A 21,355-nucleotide genomic window follows, 5' to 3' on the forward strand; every position below is an offset into this window, starting at 1 on the left:
CACTTGTCTACATTGAGATTCAATTGCCATTCCCTGCACTATGCGTCAATTTGCTGCAGATCCTCCTGCATTTCAGTACAATTTTCCATTGTTACAACCTCTCGATATACCACAGCATCATCCGCAAAAAGCCTCAGTGAACTTCCGATGTTATCCACAAGATCATTTATGTATATTTGTTTCAGTGATGAAAATCATGCAAAAAATAACAGGTAGCTTCTGAACTCACTGGACATTTTGCGCTGTGTATTTATCCCTGGAACATTGCTGTCCTTATTCTCTGGCTCAGCAGCTGCAGCAACTTCAGGTGCAGCAGGCGTGTTCACAGCTGGGCTGCCCGCATTGACAGCACCTGCTTCCACAGTAGCATACTCATTGTTGTCATTGGAGATGTTTCCTGATTGTTCTGTTCGTTGCACCACTGTGTTTGGTGCTTTGGCTTCTGAGGATGAAGTGGTAGGTGGGAAGATAAGTTTGGATGCAGGCCTCCTAGCTGCCTCAGATGGAAGATTCAGGTTATGAATTCCAACATGCAAGTCCTTGTCTGCAACGCTGGAATTTGCTTGCTGTGAATGACATAAAAACAGATAAATCAATCTGCTCTTGAACAGTAGCACAATATGCAAATTAAATTAATTGTTATGGCAGCTCAGTTCTTCTCTAGGAAACTACTTGCAGAAACTATTGAACATACAGAAACCAATGCTAAGAAAGAAGTTAGTCATTTTACCAGCTTCTAATTAGCAAAGCCTTACTCAAATAAAGTATAAATATTAATCAAAAATTTAATACAGACACTTCAGCTACAAAATTATTACTGAGAAACACACACAAAACATTTGAGAAATAAAATTTTTGTACAAGACTTACAATTCCACACAAAATGTTAATCTCCTTATATGCCTGTCTGTGCCAGATGGCTGCAGATTAATGTAATGTGTGTTTTTCAATAGCATTTTTGTAACAGAAATGCCTGTTTACACTGGATGTTACATTGACATTTATGCTTCATTTAAAGAAAATTTAGGTCTCTGTGCAAACAAAAAATTGATAAAAATAGCAAACCTCAGTTGCTTTTCAATATTTTAGTGTATTTGATAGTTTGTTCCTGTAGTTCACATGAAAGTAAATGGGTTAACCTAAAAAGGTCCGTCTACAAAAAATCTGCCATCAAAAATAAAAATTAAGTTTAGGCAACAACTATTGTTCATTCAACTGAACATGTCTCCCACTGCTATAATATCTTATGAGAGAAAGACTTTATTTTGTTTCTATGTTTTTCATCTAGTTAACAATTTAAATAAACATTTATTTTACATTACTCACAGTAGTTTTCTGCATATTTTGAAAGCAATGTGCATTTGTCAGTAAAAGGGGAACTCCTCTCTCAGGTCATGTTAATAAATAAAAAACTGACAAAGCACACACAGAGGTAGCTGAGAAACTATATGTGTGCTTGCTCAGGTTACTGTCCGCTTTACTTTTTGCAATGCACAGTAATGGGAATGGAATAAGTGCCACTGGAAGAAAACAGCTGGCTTCAAATGTGTGTTGAAATAAATTGCTCCAGTAAGAAATTATGCCGTCTTTTATTTACAGAACCAATTTTTGTTCATTTACGAATCATTTGCAAACATATTACAAAGATTTATGCCAAAGATGGCATTAGGATATGTTAAAACATTTTCACTCAAAGATATAAATCATTAGTTGAAGAAATTTGGTATTATATTTTCGCTCCTGAATTAGTGGCAGTTGCACTCCAGCTGACAACACACATTGAAATCAGTTGTGTACATAAAATGCGGGTTAAATGGCAACTAAAGCAGTTTTTTCCAACATAGCTGCTGTTAGCAGCCACAGAATTCCAGTAGTTTGAGGAACATGGTGTGGGTTCCTGGTATCATGTCCTAGTTCATGAACCATGGGCAACATATGAGTGGCCAAGTAAGTGGTCCTGACAGTCGGGATACCAGTTACTTTGGAATAAGGCTGGGCATCTCGGACATATTCAGAGTCGTGGCCACCTTTGTGCTCAGACGGCAAAGACTACCAAATCCACCGGTTAGTCCCTCAACCGTTAGGGGTAAAACTCAATGGGACCTGGGGCAAGTAAGGCTAGCAACCTGCTTCCCTGGTACTATAAATATGATGCTGGCAACAATCACAGCAAAATGCCTCGGACCTTTGGAGGTGACGGAGTCCCACCTCTAATTGACAAACCAGGGACTCCTAAGATACGACTTGGCAAATGAATGGTAACGAGATGGGGAGCTATTAATATCAATGGGGGCTATTCTGGGAAGAAGGTATAGCTGGCAGAGGCTGCAAATAAGACGGGGTTGGACATTTTAGCTGTTAGTGACATTCGGGTAAGGGGTGAGAAAGAAGAGGGAGTGGGAGAATACAAGGTCTACCTGTCAGGACTCAAAGCAGGAATAGCACAATGGGGTGTAGGGCTATTCATCAGGAAAGAAATGGAACCCAGCATAGTTGCAATAAGGTATGTAAATGAACGACTGATGTGGATAGATTTGACAGTGTCTAGCAAGAAAATTAGGATTGTGTCAGTATATTGGCATTGTGAAGGGACAGATCAAGATAAGATGGATAGTTTTTATGACGCACTCAGTGATGTAGTTGTTAGAGTGAAGGACAAGGACAGTGTTCTGCTCATGGGTGATTTTAATGCCAGAATTGGAAATCGAACAGAAGGGTATGAAAAGGTTATGGGTAAATTTGGAGAGGATATGGAGGCCAACAGGAATGGGAAACAACTCCTGGATTTCTGTGCCAGTATGGGCTTAGTAATCACCAACTCCTTTTTTAAACATAAGAACATTCACCGGTATACTTGGGAAGGCAGGGGAACCAGATCTGTCATTGACTATATAATAACAGATCAGGAATTCAGGAAGGCTGTGAGGGACACATGTGTATTCAGGGGATTCTTTGATGACACTGATCACTATTTAATCTGCAGTGAAATCGGTATTATGAGGCCGAAAGTGCAGGTGGTCAGGTCCATGTGTAGGAGGATAAGAGTGGAGAAACTTCAGGATAAGGAAATCAGCCACAAGTACATAACAGTGATCTCATAAAGGTACCAGTTAGTTGAATGTAGTCAATTGCAGTCACTGGAAAAGGAATGGACAAGGTACAAGGACACAGTACTAGAAGTGGCCAAAGAATGTCGTGGAACAGTAGTGTGTAAAGGTAGGATGAAGCAAACAGCTTGGTGGAATGACACAATCAAGGCAGCCTGTGAAAGGAAAAAGAAGACATATCAAAAATGACTACATACTAGAACTCGGGTAGATAGAGAAAGTTATGTTGAAGAAAGAAACAAAGCCAAACAGATAATTACAGCATCCAAGAAGAAATCTTGGGAAGACTTTGGAAACAGGTTGGAGACCTTGGGTCAAGCTGCTGGAAAACCATTCTGGAGTGTAATTAGCAGTCTCCGAAAGGGAGGTAAGAAGGAAATGACAAGTATTTTGGACAGGTCAGGAAAACTGCTGGTGAATCCTGTTGATGCCTTGGGCAGATGGAGGGAATATTTTGAAGAGTAGGTGAAAATACGATCAGTAATGTTTCAGATTTCAATGTACAATGGGACAGGAATGATGATGGAAATAGGATCACATTTGAGGAAGTGGAGAAAGTGGTCAATAGATTGCAGTGCAATAAAGCAGCTGGGGCGGATGAAATTAAGTCGGAACTCATCAAATACAGTGGAATGTCAGGTCTTAAATGGCTACACAGGATAATTGAAATGGTGTGGGAGTCGGAACAGGTTACATCAGACTGGACGAAAGCAGTAATCACACCAATCTTTAAACATGGAAACAGAAAAGATTGTAACAACTACAGAGGTATCTCTTTGATCAGTGTTGTGGGTAAAATCTTCTCAGATATTGTTGAAAGGAAAGTGCGGGTATTAGTTGAGGACAAATTGGATGAAAATCAGTGTGGGTTTAGGCCTCTTAGAGGTTGTCTGGACCAGATCTTTAGCTTACGGCAAATAATGGAGAAGTGTTACGAGTCGAACAGGGAATTGTATCTGTGTTTTATAGATCTAGAAAAGGCATATGACCGGGTTTCTAGGAGGAAGTTATTGTCTGGTCTACGTGATTATGGAATAGGAGGCAAACTTTTGCAAGCAATTAAAGGTCTTTACATAGATAGTCAGACAGCAGTTACAGTTGACGGTAAATTGAGTCCATCGTTCAGAGTAGTTTCAGGGGTAAGAAAAGGCTGGCACCTGTCTCCACTGTTGTTCATATTATTTATGGATCATACGTTGAAAACAATAGACTGGCTGGGTGAGATTAAGATAGGTGAACACAAAATAAGCAGTCTCGCATATGCGGATGACTTAGTTGTGATGGCAGATTCTATTGAAAGTTTGCAAGGTAATATTTCAGAGCTAGATCAGAAATGTAAGGACTATGGTATGAAGATTAGCATCTCCAAAACAAAAGTAATGTCAGCGGGAAAGAAATATAAACGGATTGAGTGCCAAATAGGAGGAACAAAGTTAGAACAGGTGGACGGTTTCAAGTACTTAGGACGCATATTCTCACAGGATGGCAACATAGTGAAAGAACTGGAAGCGAGGTGTAGCAGAGCTAATGCAGTGAGCGCTCAGCTACGATCTACTCTCTTCTGCAAGAAGGAAGTCAGTACCAAGACTAAGTTATCTGTGCACTGTTCAATCTTTCGACCAACTTTGTTGTGTGGGAGTGAAAGCTGGGTGGATTCAGGTTACCTTATCAATAAGGTTGAGGTTATGGATATGAAAGTAGCTAGGATGATTGCAGGTACTAGTAGATGGGAACAATGGCAGGAGGGTGTGCACAATGAGGAAATCAAAGAAAAACTGGGAATGAACTCCATAGATGTAGCAGTCAGGGCGAACAGGCTTAGATGGTGGGGTCATGTTACACGCATGGGAGAAGCAAGGTTACCCAAGAGACTCATGGGTTCAGCAGTAGAGGGTAGGAGGAGTCGGGGTAGACCAAGGAGAAGGTATCTGGATTCGGTTAAGAATGATTTTGAAGCAATAGGCTTAACATCAGAAGAGGCACCAATGTTAGCACTGAATAGGGGATCATGGAGGAATTTTATAAGGGGGACTATGCTCCAGACTGAATGCTGAAAGGCATAATCAGTCTTAAATGATGATGATGATGATGATGATGATGATGATGATGAACATGAACTAAAGTGCATTCTCAAGAGCAAGACACCGTAGTTCTTGCTATGAGCAGCTGGAAAAGGAAAGAATGTCTGTACCACATTCCTTTTCTTCACAGTCTGACACTTTCTGTGAGAACTTTAATATTGATAGTCAGTTTCATCTTTCAACATATCAAGAAAAATTACCAAGGTTATCATCCATTGTTATGCAAGCTATTCAAAAATAATAGTTCAGTAACATTCAAGCTATTGTAACAGTAACTATCAGTAACTATTACTGAAGTACCAAACTACACCACAAACAAAAGTAAAAGGAGTACCATAAACCCTAGACCTGAAGACACACAGTGATATGTTTCTTTAAGTCTAGCAGAATAAAGGCAGGTATATAATGAAAAATGCTCCTTTCCTCACCACTGTTGTTTGGCAAATGAACCACAGATAAGAATCATAATACAAAACAAACCAAAAAATTCCTGTAATTACTTCAAGATGCCTGGCAAAAATATTAGAATCAAGATGATACAAATGATAAACAGAAAAAAAGAAAGAGGGTTCAGGCACAACAGTTAGAAGGAGTGAATCGAGCATCTAAGAAGGAGGTGGAGGGAGCCTTTGATTCTTTGTTCCTGTATTTGTCAAGTGCAAATCACACATATTTTTCAAGTAAAAGTAGATATTGTAGTATTAGCACATGGAACAATGTCAGTTGGTCCTTGCTAACAGTACTAGGGAGACATTTTAAAGCACTGAGGCTTAAACAACTGCTTCCCAGTGTACTGCCTGTTGATGATTTTCTTGGAAGAGTGGATGGGGGTGGGAGTACAAGAACAAGAAGGAGGGAATGTCCCACTGATAGCATGGTCATTAGAGATAGAGCACAAGCTGAGATTATGAAAGGATGGGGAAGGAAATCAGCCGCATCCTTTCCAAAGGAACCATCCCAGAATTTGCCAGGAGCCATTTAGGGAAATCATCAGACAGAACTGACAGAGAAGACACAGGAGATCTAATAAAGAAGGGCATGTTTTGTCATGGAATCATTTGGTCAGTGCAACAGCATTACAGAGGTGCTCAACAAACTCCAGTGGCAGACACTACAAGAGAGGCGTTGTGCATCACAGAGATGTTTACTATTGAAATTTTGAGTGACTACTTTGCGGGAAGAGTTAGACAACATATTACTTTCTCCCACATACATCTCTTAAGATAACTATGACAAGAAAATCCAGGAAACTAGAGCTAACACAAAGGCTTATCAAAATCATTTCTTCCATGTGCCATTTGCGAGTGGAACAGGGAAGGGGGGATTAGTTAGTGGTTGCAGAAATATTCTCCGCCGTACGCCATGACGTGGCTTGCAGAGTATTGATGTAGGTGTAGCTAGAAAACCTAAATGTGGATGGCTGGATGGGGATTTGAACCGTCATCCTCTCGAATGTGAGAGCAGTGTGCTAACCACTGTGTTACCTCATTAGGTTGTTGGAGATGAAGAACCAAATGAGGGGTGATTTATGTCAATTACATTAGAATGTGACAACCTACATATCATTCAAAACACCACTCCCAGTCACAAATTTATTTTGTTTGAATGACAGTTTTTATTTTAATTTCTGATGACTGATGCTCACAAATGAGGAGCACGTCACTGAAATGACAGTACTGCATCTTTTTAGACCAGCAATGGAAATAAACCAGTGCATTACATCCTTTATCAGCTATTTTTACTGTTGGATCAGATAAAGCAGGCTTTACTCGCCAATGTGATTCTCATTAGCAAGCAACAACAGTGGATGTAGAGACTTTATATGTGGTTAGCTGCCAACCAATCCACAGAAAAGAAAAAAAGCCAATCAGTCTAACATTTTCAAAGAAGGAAGGAACAAAGATTAGAGTTAAATGTCCTGTTGACAGCGTGGTCATTAGAGACAGGACAGAAGCTCTGATTACAAAAAGGTGAGGAAGGAAACTGGCCATGCCATTTTCAAAGGAAACATCCCAACATATGCATACAGCAGCTTAAGGAAATTACACAAAATTTAAATCTGGATGGCTGGCCAGGGGTTTGAACTGTCTTCCTCCAGAATGCAAGTCCAATATGCTAGCCACTGAGTGTCATTTTCAGCTCAGTGGAATCAGAGGGCAAACTAAATGTCACATCATAATGTTAACTCTGTTTAGTTTTCACATGTTTTCTGCATTTTGTGTAACTTGTATTATATACAATTTGGTTACCCAACATAAAGCAAACATGTAAAGACAAACTAGAATTAAAATTATGATGTTTTATTACAGAAGAACAGAACAGTGAGGAAATACAGGTGCAGGTCTGACTACAAACAGAAAACTTAAACATAGTTTTACAGATAATCAAGAAACTTCAGACAGAAAATAAAGTGTAGTTTTAAAAAGCCACGCAAGATATTCTACAGAAATCATCCAAGTCTGTGCGCCATGTGCTGACATTATGAGGCTGAGGTGAAAGACCTATACAAAAAGTTTCTCAAACTGATATCATAAAAACTCATTACAAAATGATACTGGGTAATTTTAATACAAAAGTAGGACAAAAAGTAAAGAATGATTCTTGGCAAGAAATTTTGGGTTATGTATTAGAAATGACAGAGGTCACCCATTAGTATAAACTGATGAGAAGATAACCCACTTATCTTTAACGCAATTTTTAAGATGAAAACAAATAGAAAATGACTTAGGGAAGTTTAAATATAACTAAAAGTAAGACAGATTATATTTATAAACAATAAAGAAATTGTGTAGGATGTAAATGACCCATTTTATCAAACAGTAATGAAAATAAGACAGGATGTGAATGTCCTAAAACATACTTGAATCTCAAGTGATTGTAGAGTGGTAAGATGAAGAGTAAAACCAATAGACACAAAACAAAAAAAAAAAGAAAAAAAAAACTTGTCAGACAGAAAATCAGAATGTATTTAGGAATAAATAAAGCAACAAGCTCAGTGTATTACAAAATAAAATAAAAAATGCTGGATGTACGAATAAGGCTAAAGAAACGAAAAGAAACTTTCAACTAGAATGAAGCAACTATCAATCATTTGACTGTTACAGATGTGATTGTTACAAATACCATTCAATGCTGAGTCATCACCACCTAATCCAACTATATGCCTGTACTGAGTACTTGTGTTCTTGTTTCTATAAAGTAGAGATTTTCCCAACTGGTCCACTTTGCCCTGTGCTGAAGATTTCTGATGCTCCGGCTTAGATTTTTCAATCAACAACCTTGAAGCAGAGTAGATTGCTACTCATGACATAGAGGAGACATTGAGCAACAGACAGGCACATATCAAGTACACTTACAAGTTGACTTAGATGTCAGACAAAGTCTTTCCATGCACTAAGAAAAGAAACACACACACACACACACAGCATCTCTGGGCATCGATGACGAAATAGATGATAAATAATGTTATGTCAAATTTCCAATTTTTTATAAATATCATATACAAGTTAGGTATTTTAATCCTACAGTCAGTGTAGTTATTCATGTCAAGTGAAATGACAAAAATAGAATTTGTGTATCTCCAAATAAATGTACATAACAGAACTCTATAAGTATATTACATCTTTTGTTATGTTTGTGCCTTTGGAATTGCACTGTCAAAATTAAAAACATACTTTTACTTTGTTTTTATTCATTATAGACTCTTTTTTTATAATTACTTAGGATAAATTTGCTTTCATCTTCCCTGTCCAGTTGGCAATGACTAGCAATGTTTCTTTGTGTAGTAGGTGTTGAATGAATCATACATCTATGCATTAGCACAATTTTCTTGGAGTGAACCATCACAATAATATTTGTTAAATACAACCCCCCCCCCCCAGTAAAGAAGTTGAGTCAACAAATGTCTTCCTCTGTCATTCCTCCATTTTACTGCTTAAGCTTCAACATGTTTTCTTATGTGAATCACAATTACCAACCTATTTCACGCAGTTGATGTAAAATTAAACTACAGGGGGGCGCACAATAAGTCACTTGATTTGTTACATGAATAACACATTTGTTGTTGACAAGATCTGTAATTTATTGATGTAGAAGTAAAGAATACAGCTTGGAAATACAACCTAATGAATTACATGTTCAATATGACTGCCGTTTTGGTCTACAACTTCTTCAAGTCGCACACATGCATTTGTGACGACTCTTCAACACAAATCTTCTGGAATGGTGCACCGTAACTCCACAATGATGGCCCTAAGTTGCACGGCATTTTCGGGTTTTCTGTGGTACACCTTCACTTTAAGGAGCTCCCAAAGGAAGAAGCCACATGGGTTAATCCGGACTGTGGGGCAGCCACATTCCTCCTCCTACGTAACATTTTGGAAATCTATTTGACAATACCCTAAGTGTAGGAAATTATGCACACCTTTGGCAGTAGAGGGGGCATCCTCCATTCCACATGAACCACTGTGTCTGCACTGGAAGACATGAGACCATGAGTTGAGGAAAGAACTGGTTTTGCAGCATGTGTAAATAGCGTTCACCAGTTACTGTAGCATTGAAGAAGAATGGACCAATGATTCCATGGCTCGACATCGCGAACCACATGCAGACTTTCTCCCTGTAGGTGTCTTTCGTGTAGATTATTCACGAAGGTTCACATGCCCAGAATTGAACATTCTGTTCATTCACAACGCTGTTCACGTAAAAATAAGCTTTATCAGAAAACCATGTGTTGTGTAGCACTGCCTCTTGGTCTTGCTCAATTGCCCACATTCCAAACTGCGGTCTCCGCTCCTTATCTCTGTCAGTAAGCTTATGCGCCACAGTCATCTTGTATGGATACAAGCGGAGGTCAGATTGAATAATTCTTTGTACAGATCGGTGTGAAATTCCCAACTCTGCACTGGGGCTTCTTGTTGATTTACTCAGACTATGAGTCAAAGCCACAAACTGCTTCAATGTTTTGCAACAAATGTATGGTCCATGCATGTGGCTGCTGACATTTCAAAACAGATCCAATACCTTCAAATTTTTGATGTAATTTGCATGTTGTCTGTGGACTGCGAGCCCACTGTGTGCTGAAATGTAACACTGTTTGTCACTGCAAACAGTAATGCAATCTCCGTCTTTTGTGTGATGGTTGGGTTGGGTTGTTTGGGGATGGAGGCCAGACAGTGAGGTCATCGGTCTCATCGGATTATGGACGGACGGGGAAGGAAGTCGGCCGCGCCCTTTGAAAGGAACCATCTCGGTATTTGCCTGGAGCGATTTAGGGAAATCACGGGAAACCTAAATCAGGATGGCCGGATGCGGGATTGAACCGTCGTACTCCCGAAAGCGAGTCCAGTGTCTAACCACTGCGCCACCTCGCTCGGTTTTTGTGTGATGGTCAACAATCCTTTCGCCGCCATCGCTGCAACCTGAAATGATGGACTCACAATGAAAGCGATGAACTCACAATGACATCTGGCGTAATTTCCATGAACTGCACTGCAGCTGAACGCACAATTTGAAAGCTGCAGCCCCAACAGTATACTTGTAGGATCAAAATTCAACTGGGTGACTTATCGAGTGCCACCCTGTATATACATTCAGAATGTGAAAAAATGACTTAGCTACCATTTCATAGATTTAAGCACTAATCATTTCAATAGCATTTCAGAGCAATCAGTTGCCACCAAACTTGCATTTAGCAAACACAACTTGCAGTTTTTCAATTTTTGACCACTCTTCCTTTCAATCCTTTCTATATCTAACCTTTCTGCGATGTTACAGAGACTGATAAGACAAGTTGATTCTAAAGCACTGTCAACCAGAGGAAAAAATCTTCCTATCTGAGCATAAACATGCTCCTGTTTAAAAGACACGGATTGAAAAGTGGGTTACTTGTGCCTCAGTCTACATTCCTCAGCACCTCTAAAAACTTCCCCAAAATGTTTAGCATGCAGACATATTTGCACTCTTTTTAACATGCAACTTACCTCTTACTTCAACATGCACCCCCAACTGTAACTTGCTCACAGCCATTAGTCCATTGCAAGTCGCTTATCATCCACCCTCTCTTACCCATTCTCAGTCACTCATTCAGCCAGACTCATTGTCATTATCTTTGTGTGTCTCTCTGTCACTGTCTCACAGCCAGCCTCCTAAATTTTGACCTACCACTGCTGTCTCTTCCCAGTGTCAATGTTTCCCCTTTGCTCTCTCTTACTGCCACTATACCATTCATTCCTTACCACAGCTGTTTTCTCTTTCACTGTCATTATCTCTCTCTTCCATGTTGTTATTGCCATAGACAGTCTTTCATTATCACTGCCTCTCACCCACTTCCATTTTATTCTTCCCTTTATTCCTCTCCCACCGGCACTGCCCACTTCACTCTTTTCCTAGCACTCTTCTATCACTGTCAACCATGTTCCACTGCCACTGTGTCCCTCTCTTTCTCTCATACTGCCATTGTCTTCTCCACTCTTTCTATACCACGACCACTGTTTACTATCATCCAGTATTTGTTACTTTTCTGTCTTTTCCACTGCCACTGTATCCTCCTCCCTCAGCACAGAAAAGTGTAAATATGTTTGCAGACCAAACTTTTTGGAAATTTTTTTATAGGTGCTGAGAAGGGTATAATGAGATGCACGGTATCCCACTATGGTATCCTGCTTTTTAGTCAGAGTCCTTTAAACAGGAACATATTCACTTTTTTGTGCTCCAATAAGGACATTTCTCTGCTGATTCTGTTGTTTTCCCCCTCTCACAACAGGAGATGTCACTCATAAGAGTCAGTAAAATTTTGATAGTTTACTTACGTGAAATTAAAGTAACGGTGACACTTTACAGCATATTTCTCCATGCTGCACCACTTTATGAACTACATTTTCACCTCACATCAGGTTTTACATGCGTAATTTAGTTTACTCGTAGAGTAACTATGAACATCTGTATCTCAGAAATGGACAAAGATATCAAGGCAATTTTCAAGGTTGTCCGAGATCTGGATCTATGAATATACTGAAAAAATTACAGCCACTTGCTGTGCATAGCTGTCTGGGAATCTGTGGCTTGGTTTTGGTACCCATAAACCACATTTCCGGTCCAGAAACCACATTTCCGGTCCAGAAACCACATTTCCGGGCCAGAAATTTAAATTTGAAAATCTGCTGTGGTTATTTATTATTTAGATTTCGCTTCATACTGTATTTTATGTGCAAAAGTAGGGTAACTTTGAAATACTGTATCTCAATAAAAAATAAAGATAGCAACAAAGTTTTCAGTGTTGTTTGAGAATGGGATCTTAAGAGCATATCGCACAAATTTCAGTAATTTGCTGTGCATAGCTGCCTGGGAATACATGGCTCAGTTTTGGTAGGAGAAAATGATAAAAAGCCTCCTATTTAAAAAAAAAAAAAAAAAAAAAAAATCGGTAAGGAACAGCCCATGAACTATTGGGCCTCCATAAGCACCTCAAGGCCTACCACAGACCACATAAAGTGCAAAAGTAATCAACCAAATTGCTCCATTTGTCTAAGCAGGAGGAAGTATGTAATATTCATATTCTGACTGTACTGTAGGATAGTGACACTAAGATGATCCTTGTGATGGTCCATAGCCCAAGGGCCATCCACAACAATGGATCCTATCTTTCTACCACTAATACAACCAGACGTATGAGCCTGGAAGAATCCTGTTCATATGTTTCATGTTTTGGGACATATAAGGTAGAGCATGCTGTTGCCTGAGCACCAGTTAATATAACTTATCCTCATTCTACTGTCTTCTGACGTTTTGATTCTTTTGCCTGTTTCAGTGCTACATGTCACTGGCCCGTAATTGTGATGCCATAGAAACAAGACAACACTACCACATAAGTTACTGAAATAAAGTGTCTGTACCCACTCCTAGTAGGACTTAATCTCTGCTGCCACAACTTCACTGCTCTTTGCTGGTTTGTTGAACTCAATTTCTGCTGCTGTACTTGTATCCCCAATAACACCCAAGATGTAACTAGTTCAACTGTTTCTGAGCATATATGTTTTCATGCCAAACATACTCTGCTTGGGTGGAATAAATTGTTTGAAAGATAATTGCCCATTTCAGCTACAACAGAATTTTGACAGCAGCAGAAAATGGTATAGTGGGAGAATGTTTGTTATGAAAAGAAAGGTATAACTAAGAGTGAATTACTGTGAATAGTTCAATGATAGGATCATTCTCATCACATCATCAGTAAACCTATGACATTGTCACAAACACAAGATGGGGAGAGAGAAAGTGAATTTATGAGGGCACTGAACAGAAAACTCTCTATGAAAAATTAAGTAAAAATCTAATAGCCCTGTGGAATGAATAGAAGACAGTGACAGGAGAGTAAGGATTAGCTGAAGGAATGAGAGAGGAGGAAGACTCAGAGTTGTGCAACAAATTTCAGCTAGTCATTGTTCAGGAATCACAAGGAAAGACAATATACTTGGAAAATGCCTGCAGACACTGAACAACATTATAAGAAGATGACTTGTGGAGCAAGAGGCAATTGTTAGTGTTTTGGCACCTTAAAGTGGCTAACTAACTGGGAGAGGAATGTAGGCAGCCTGTGGCTGAGTGCCAGATGTGGGGCTTTTCTCAAAGCCGGGTTGTGCTTGCTTTGCTGAAGGGTGGGGGTGATAGGTTCCAGATTACATAATGGCAGCTAAAATGGTCAAAATGAAAGAAAAATATTATATTTTCAATGAAGTTATATTACAGACTCTACCCATGTGATTCAGAAACATGAAAAATCACCATGATGAGATGAGCTCATTGCAACTTTAAGGATAATTTTAGTACTAATATTTCAAAAGTTGAAACTGTTTACATAAAGCAGATGATAAAACTAATAACAACTGAACCATTAGAGTGATCTAATCATATGAAGTATAAAATGAAAGCTGATGAAATCAGTAAACACCACAACAAGATAGTGTGATGGATATGTATAAAGAATTACAGACACATTTATTAAAATTTGATATGCAAATATACCAGTACTATAAATTCTTCATAGTTACATGTAATATTAAGCCTGTTTGAGTTTCCCAGGTCCTTACCTAATCATCATAGTGTATGAGTACCCACAATTTACTATTTTGTATGTATTTGTAAATTTATGTAGTTTACTCACACTGAAAAATCGGGTTTAGACATTCTTCATGAGCTGTTAATAAATTGTTAATGCTGTGTTGTTATTTTAGTAAGAGATCATAAAATGACCACAATAATTGTTTTCTGTTTTCTAGTATCTTATATGCATGTGCAGTTACCTTTTGATATGAATGCTGGTCATTATTTAAGTGTCTAACTTGGATTCAATAGTGTGTGCATCACTTAACTCCTGATGATGAAGGTGGAGACAGTTATCGAAAGCTTCAGTGCCTTATTTGAAGTGACGTGGCTTGTAAACCATGAAAGTTTTATTTAAACACACCACTACAGAACACTCCAACGACACATTACCGTTAGTGCTTTCAGGAGAGTTATAGAGCACGCATAGCCAATTGTCGTTGTTCGTCGATGTTGGTGAGTGTACTTTTGTCAAGTGGCTGTCTGATCAAGCACCTGTGTGAGTTAAATAGTCTAACATTTCACTGGACTTGAAATACTCTGTGAGCATGAGTTTCAGATTGACTTTTCACGACTTAAATTATTTGATGGTGCTTTTGACAACTGATTTTGTGCAACTGTACAAGCTTAAACTTCATTTACAGGATTTGTGGCTGCCGTGAATTGTAAGTATTGCTACCATTGATGTGTATTCAGGGTACCAAACTTTAATTTTATGACACAATCAGTATTGGGAAACAGGACTTTTGGCCTATTGATGTTTGCAGTTGATTTTTAGTAGCTGTGCAGTTAAATGAAATTTATCCATGTGTGTTTTTGTATTTAATTCTCTGTTCACATTCTCCATTTGAATCTGCAATTTATGTGAGGCCACTGTTCATACAAATATTCATTTTGTTTAAAATATAATACTCCAGTTTTGTCAGAATCATTAATTGTGCAGGATCTATCCTGTAAATTCTGCATTATGTTTGATGGTGCATGACTAACCCATCTGATAATCATAAATCAAATTAGCAAATTAAGTCGTGTACTGACCACACCAATAGGGGCCTGTAAAACCATTGGTGTGCTCATAACCGGGAGATTCCATCTGGGTTACATCATGCTGAGACAGATTCCAAAATCTGAAACTGGATTGTAAGGCATATCCCAGAGCAGACACAAACTGAGATTAGAATTTAATAATGTTTAAGAGTGGGTTGAGTTTTAAGAGAAAGAGGAAGAAAAATCAGTGTGCAAGGAAATGGAATACTGAAGTACTGTGGAATAGTGATGCGAATTTTAAGTTCCCTGAGGTTGTAGATACCGCAGTAATGAGTAACACAGCACGCTGTTCAGTTGTCAAGGAATGGACATTTCTAAAAAGAGTGATCATAGACAATGGACAGACAAATATAGACGATCACCACCACCACCACCACCACCACCACCACCACCACCCCCGCCACCATAAAGTTTTCTCCTATATTAGCAGGTCCTCTGTCTCTCCATTTTCTGTGATCCATTGCTTCCATCTTAAGGCTGTTGTATGTTGTACCATCCATCACGTCATCCAGTATCTAAAATCTCTTCCTTCCTCACTTCCTTTTCCCTTCTACATAACCTTCTAAAGCTCTTTTTATCAGTCGAGCATTCTTTCTTAATATATGTCCAATCCAATTTCTTTTTCTTCTTTTTATTACATCTAGTAACTGTCTTTTCTCTCCCACTCTTCTCAGTACCTATCCATTTTTTACTCAGTCCATCCAACTTATTCTTTCCATCCTCTGCCACCATGTCCACATCTCAAAAGCCTCCAGCCTTTCTCTGCCTTTCTTCCTTAAAGTCCATGTTTCAGCACCATACAGAAGAACACTCCATACAAAACACTTTATGAGTCTTTTCCTCAGCTCTCTGCCCAGACTGCTGAAGAAAATTCTCCTTTTCTTATGAAATGCCTCTTTTGCCATTGCTATCCTTGTTTTAATTTCTGTGCTGCACTTCCAGCTGGTGTCTATCCTGCTTCCAAAATACTTAAAATTTTGCACCTGTTCTAATATTTCTCCATTCAGCATAATTTTTATTTCTTTATTTCCTCCTAGTGCCAATACTTTTGTTTTACTTTGTGTTAATTTTCATTCCCTAATTTTTTCCATTAGCTTCAATGGTGTCCACTAAATCCTGAAATTCTTTTTCCCCTGTGGTTAGAAGGACCATGTCATCAGGAAACCTCAAACACCCTACTCTTCTTCCTCCAATTTCAACTCCTTTGTCATATAATGAGCATTGGTCAATCATACTTTCCAAGTAGAGGTTGAAAAGGGTAGGTGATAGACAGAATCCTTGTCTTACTCCTTTTCCTAGTCCAATCCAGTTTGTACTTTCTCCTCTCACTTTAACTGAGGCTTTGTTATTCAGATATAACAAGTTTACAAGTCTTCTGGTTTTCCTGTCCACTCTCTTTTCCCTCATTATAGTCGCCAGCTTGTCCCAATCCACATTGTCAAATGCCTTTTCTAGATCGATGAAGCACATATAGAGGTCTCTTCCTTTTTCAATAAACCTTTCTCCCAAGATTCGTAGGAGCCCTACTGCATCTCTGGTGCCCGTATTCCATCTGAAGCCAAACTGCTCCTCTCCAAGATTATCCTCCATTACTTTTTCAAGTTCCTTATTAATTATTCTTAACATCACTTTGGCTGCATGTGATATGAGGCTCATTGTCCTGTGCTCACTGCATTTCTTGGTTCCTTGTTTTTTCAATAATGGAATCATTACTGTTGTCAGAAAGTCCTCAGGCCATTCACCACTGTCATATATTTTATTATATAACCTTAATATTTCTCTTATTCCATCTTGGTTCAAGCATTTTAATATTTCTCTTGGTATTGTATCTGTACCTTTGCCATTTTTCATTGCAGCTATGGCAGACTTTACTTCTTCCATTATGATGGTTGGTCCTTTCATCACTTACACTGTTGAGTGATTCAAGTTCCAGAGTTTCTGGTTTGCAATCTGTGTCATATAGCTCTTTTACACTTTCTTCCCATCTCTGGAGGACATCATCACGATCTTTGTAGACTACCTCTCCGCCTTTACTCAAAATTTCCATAGTAGCACTTCCTGCTGTGTTTTGATCTCATGTCATAGTCTTTACTCTGTTGTATCGTAAGTTGTATCTTCCCTTCCTGTCCAGTTCTTCAATTGCATCACATTCCTCCTTTAGCCATTTTTTTCCTAGCCTGTTCTGTTTCTCTTCGCATTTCGTTATTTAACCTTCAGTACATCTTTCTTGCATCTTCAGTGTTCTTGTTTTAAAATTTTCTTCTCTCCTCCATCTTGGAAATCATTTCTTATGTGACCCATGATTTTTTTGCCCTTTTTCCTTTTACATATTCTATATTTTGCTGTCCTGCTTTAATGATGCCTTCTTTCAGCATATCCCAGTACTCGTTGACGTTATCAGGTGGTTCTTTGTGTCATAATGTGTTTAGAAACTCAAGTGACAGCATTTCTGTAATTTGTTCTTTGTTGGATCTTATCTTCTCTAGATCCCACTTCTCCCGCATGGTCACCTTCTTCAGTTTTTTCATTCTTATTTCTATATCTGCCATAAGTAAGTTGTGGTCGCTATTAATATCTGCACCTGGTAATGTGTGCATCTTCCTAATTCCATTCCTGTATCTTTCTTCTACCAGTATAAAATCGATTTGGTTTCTGTATTTATCCCCTGGTGATTTCCAAGTGTGGAGCCTCCTCTTGTGGTTCTTGAATCATGCGTTTGCCACTATCAGCTGCCGTTCCCTGCAGAAGTCAATTAGCCATTCACCTCTATCAATTCTCTTTCCAAGACCATGACTGCCTACTATGTTTCCCTCTTTCCCTTTTCCCACAATGGCGTTCCAGTCTCCCATTACTATTTTGCAGCATTTTTTATTTTTGTCCATTATTCTCATTATTACATTGTATGTTTCCTCTACAATTTGGTCGTCATGTTCTGAAGTTGGCATATACACCTGAACAATCAGTAAATCTTTTTGTGCTCCTTTCAGCCTTACGCCAATAACCAGGTCATTTGCATAGTCCACATATTCCACACATTTAGCCAATTCCTTTGTCATAATCATTTCTACTCCATTCATTCCTTTTACTTCTCCTCCTGAGTAGTACAATACATATTCATCTGACTGTAACTCTCCACATCCATTCCATTTTACCTCAGCAACTCCTATGAGGTCCATAAGATTCCTTTCCATCTCTCTTTTAAGTTTGTCTAGTTTTCCTGCTTGTAGCAGAGTTCTAACATTCCACATACCAATTCTTGTTTTGATACAAAGAAAATATCCACAAAGAAATCTAGAGTGAAAGAAGAAACAATTCAGTTGATTGACAAAAGAAAAAGACATAAAAATGTCAGAAAGGAAAATACATAGAGCAATATAACTCACATAAAAATGAGATCAGTGGGAAGAGCAAGAAAGCTAAAGCAAAATGGCTGCAGGAAAAATGTGAAGAAATCAAAAAGGAAATGGTCAACAGCAGACATGTGCAGTATGTACAAGAACCAAAAGGTAATATAAGAATGAGAAACCAACAGAGAAGTGCTTTAATTATAAAGGATTATGGCAAGTATCCACTCTCTCTTTCCTTCTGTTAAACATGTACCTTCAGAAGCAATGACAAAAATAAAAGAATGATTCAGGAGAGGGGTTACAGTTCTGGGATCAATCAAAAAATTAACAACATCAATTACCTCAGTGAAAGCAAGTAAGATTGATATGATCTTCTGAAAGGGGTTAACAGTCTTCCGAGCACAGAATAAGGACTGACAGTAAACCAAAGAAAGATAAAAGTATGGAGAAGTAGTAGATATGACATTAATGACAAATTTAATATCAAAATTGCAGGCCACATAGTATGCAAAGTACAGGTATTCTGCTATTTTTCAAGTGAAATAACGCTTCAAGGACAAAGAAAGGTGCAGTGGAAACGGATTACCAGAGGAAAAGAAACTATTTCTCACTAAATGAAATGTATTAATAATGCCTTAATCTGAGAAAGCAATTTATGAGAATATATATCTGAAGCATAATATTGTATGGATGTGAAACATGGACTTTGGAAAAACTAGATAAGAGCGAAGAAAGGATTATATGGGAAACAATGGTTAGAAGAACTTGTAGCATTGCAGGGCATGTAACACGATATCAGGGAATAGCTTCCATGGTACCAGAGGGACCCATGCAGGGCAAAACCTGTACAATGAGATGGAGATCAGGATATGTCAGGTGTAGAGATTACTCTGAAATGAAGACGGAAACTTGGTGAGCTACATCAAGCATCTGATAAATGACGACAAAAAAGTTTCTAATTTTGAATACAAATCCTGGCCCCATTACTGTCAGTATTGTCACAAAAAAAAAAGTGTTTAAAATATATATCTCTGGACCAACAGTTGTTAAAATCCTTGTGTGTGTGTGTGTGTGTGTGTGTGTGTAACAACACACCCTCTTATAAAATACTTGTTGTTGTTGTTGTTGTTGTTGTTGTTGTTGTGGTCTTCAGTCCTGAGACTGGTTTGATGCAGCTCTCCATGCTACTCTACCCTGTGCAAGCTTCTTCATCTCCCAATACGTACTGCAGCCTACATCCTTCTGAATCTGCTTAGCGTATTCACCTCTTGGTCTCCCTCTACGATTTTTACCCTCCACGCTGCCCTCCAATTCTAAATTGGTGATCCCTTGATGCCTCAGAACATGTCCTACCAACCGATCCCTTCTTCTTGTCAAGTTGTGCCACAAACTTCTCTTCTCCCCAATCCTATTCAATACTTCCTCATTAGTTACGTGATATACCCATCTAATCTTCAGCATTCTTCTGTAGCACCACATTTCAAAGGCTACTATTCTCTTCTTGTCCAAACTATTTATTGTCCATGTTTCACTTCCATACATGGCTACACTCCATACAAATACTTTCAGAAATGACTTCCTGACATTTAAATCTATACTCGAAGTTAACAAATTTCTCTTCTTCAGAAACGCTTTCCTTGCCATTGCCAGTCTACATTTTATATCCTTTCTACTTTGACCATCATCAGTTACTTTGCTCCCCAAATAGCAAAACTCTTTTACTACTTTAAGTGCCTCATTTCCTAATCTAATTCCCTCAGCATCACCCGACTTAATTCGACTACATTCCATTATCCTCGTTTTGCTTTTGTTGATGTTCATCTTATATCCTCCTTTCAAGACACTGTCCATTCCATTCAACTGCTCTTCCAAGTCCTTTGCTGTCTCTGACAGAATTACGATGCCATCGGCGAATCTCAAAGTTTTTATTTCTTCTCCATGGATTTTAATACCTACTCCGAATTTTTCTTTCTTTTTTGCTTTACTGCTTGCTCAATATACAGATTGAATAACATCGGGGAGAGGCTAAAACCCTGTCTCACTCCCTTCCCAACCACTGCTTCCCTTTCATATCCCTCGACTCTTATAACTGCCATCTGCTTTCTGCACAAATTGTAAATAGCCTTTCGCTCCCTGTATTTTACCCCTGCCACCTTCAGAATTTGAAAGAGATTATTCCAGTCAAAAATACTTAAAATGCTGAAATACTACTGGACTCTGGCATGACTGGCTAAACAAACATCGCATGCACAACTGGCTTTGTTTTTCCCAATAGCAGGAAAATTTGCTGCACAAGATTATGCCATGGAACAGTACTGAGAGAATGTATCCAAAGTATTCGATCAGTACCACCATTAAGTCAACAGACTGAGACAGATTTCTAAGTGCAAAGCAAGTAGAACTTATGCAAGTCCTGGTACCATCTCAGTTTGTTATCCATCTGGATGCCCACAAACTTTACACATTAAGCCTCCTTCAATGTATGCCCATTGAGCCCTACTTTTAGTACCTGTACGTCACTAACAACAGCAACACCTGTTAATCCAGTTGTTACATATGCAAATGCCATCAGCTGTTCATCTGACCCCATTATGATCACTGCTTCCATCATTACAGGAAGCAAAGGAAGATTGCAGCAGCTACCAATGCTATCTGAACCTGCACATCCAGGTATGTA

General features: G+C 38.7%; 1 protein-coding gene across 1 annotated transcript in view; it reads right to left on the reverse strand.

Annotated features, from left to right (window-relative positions):
- The window catches only part of LOC126483777 (interleukin-1 receptor-associated kinase 1-like), a 164,855-nt gene that overhangs the window by 89,645 nt on the left and 53,855 nt on the right, over nucleotides 1-21,355 (reverse strand). Inside the window, exon 4 of the mRNA XM_050106933.1 lies at nucleotides 230-566. Coding sequence (XP_049962890.1) covers nucleotides 230-566 — 337 coding nt within the window. The remainder of the gene's footprint in view (nucleotides 1-229; nucleotides 567-21,355) is intronic.

The sequence above is a fragment of the Schistocerca serialis genome, chromosome 6 (genome assembly GCF_023864345.2).
Source record: "Schistocerca serialis cubense isolate TAMUIC-IGC-003099 chromosome 6, iqSchSeri2.2, whole genome shotgun sequence".
Classification (NCBI taxonomy): domain Eukaryota; kingdom Metazoa; phylum Arthropoda; class Insecta; order Orthoptera; family Acrididae; genus Schistocerca; species Schistocerca serialis.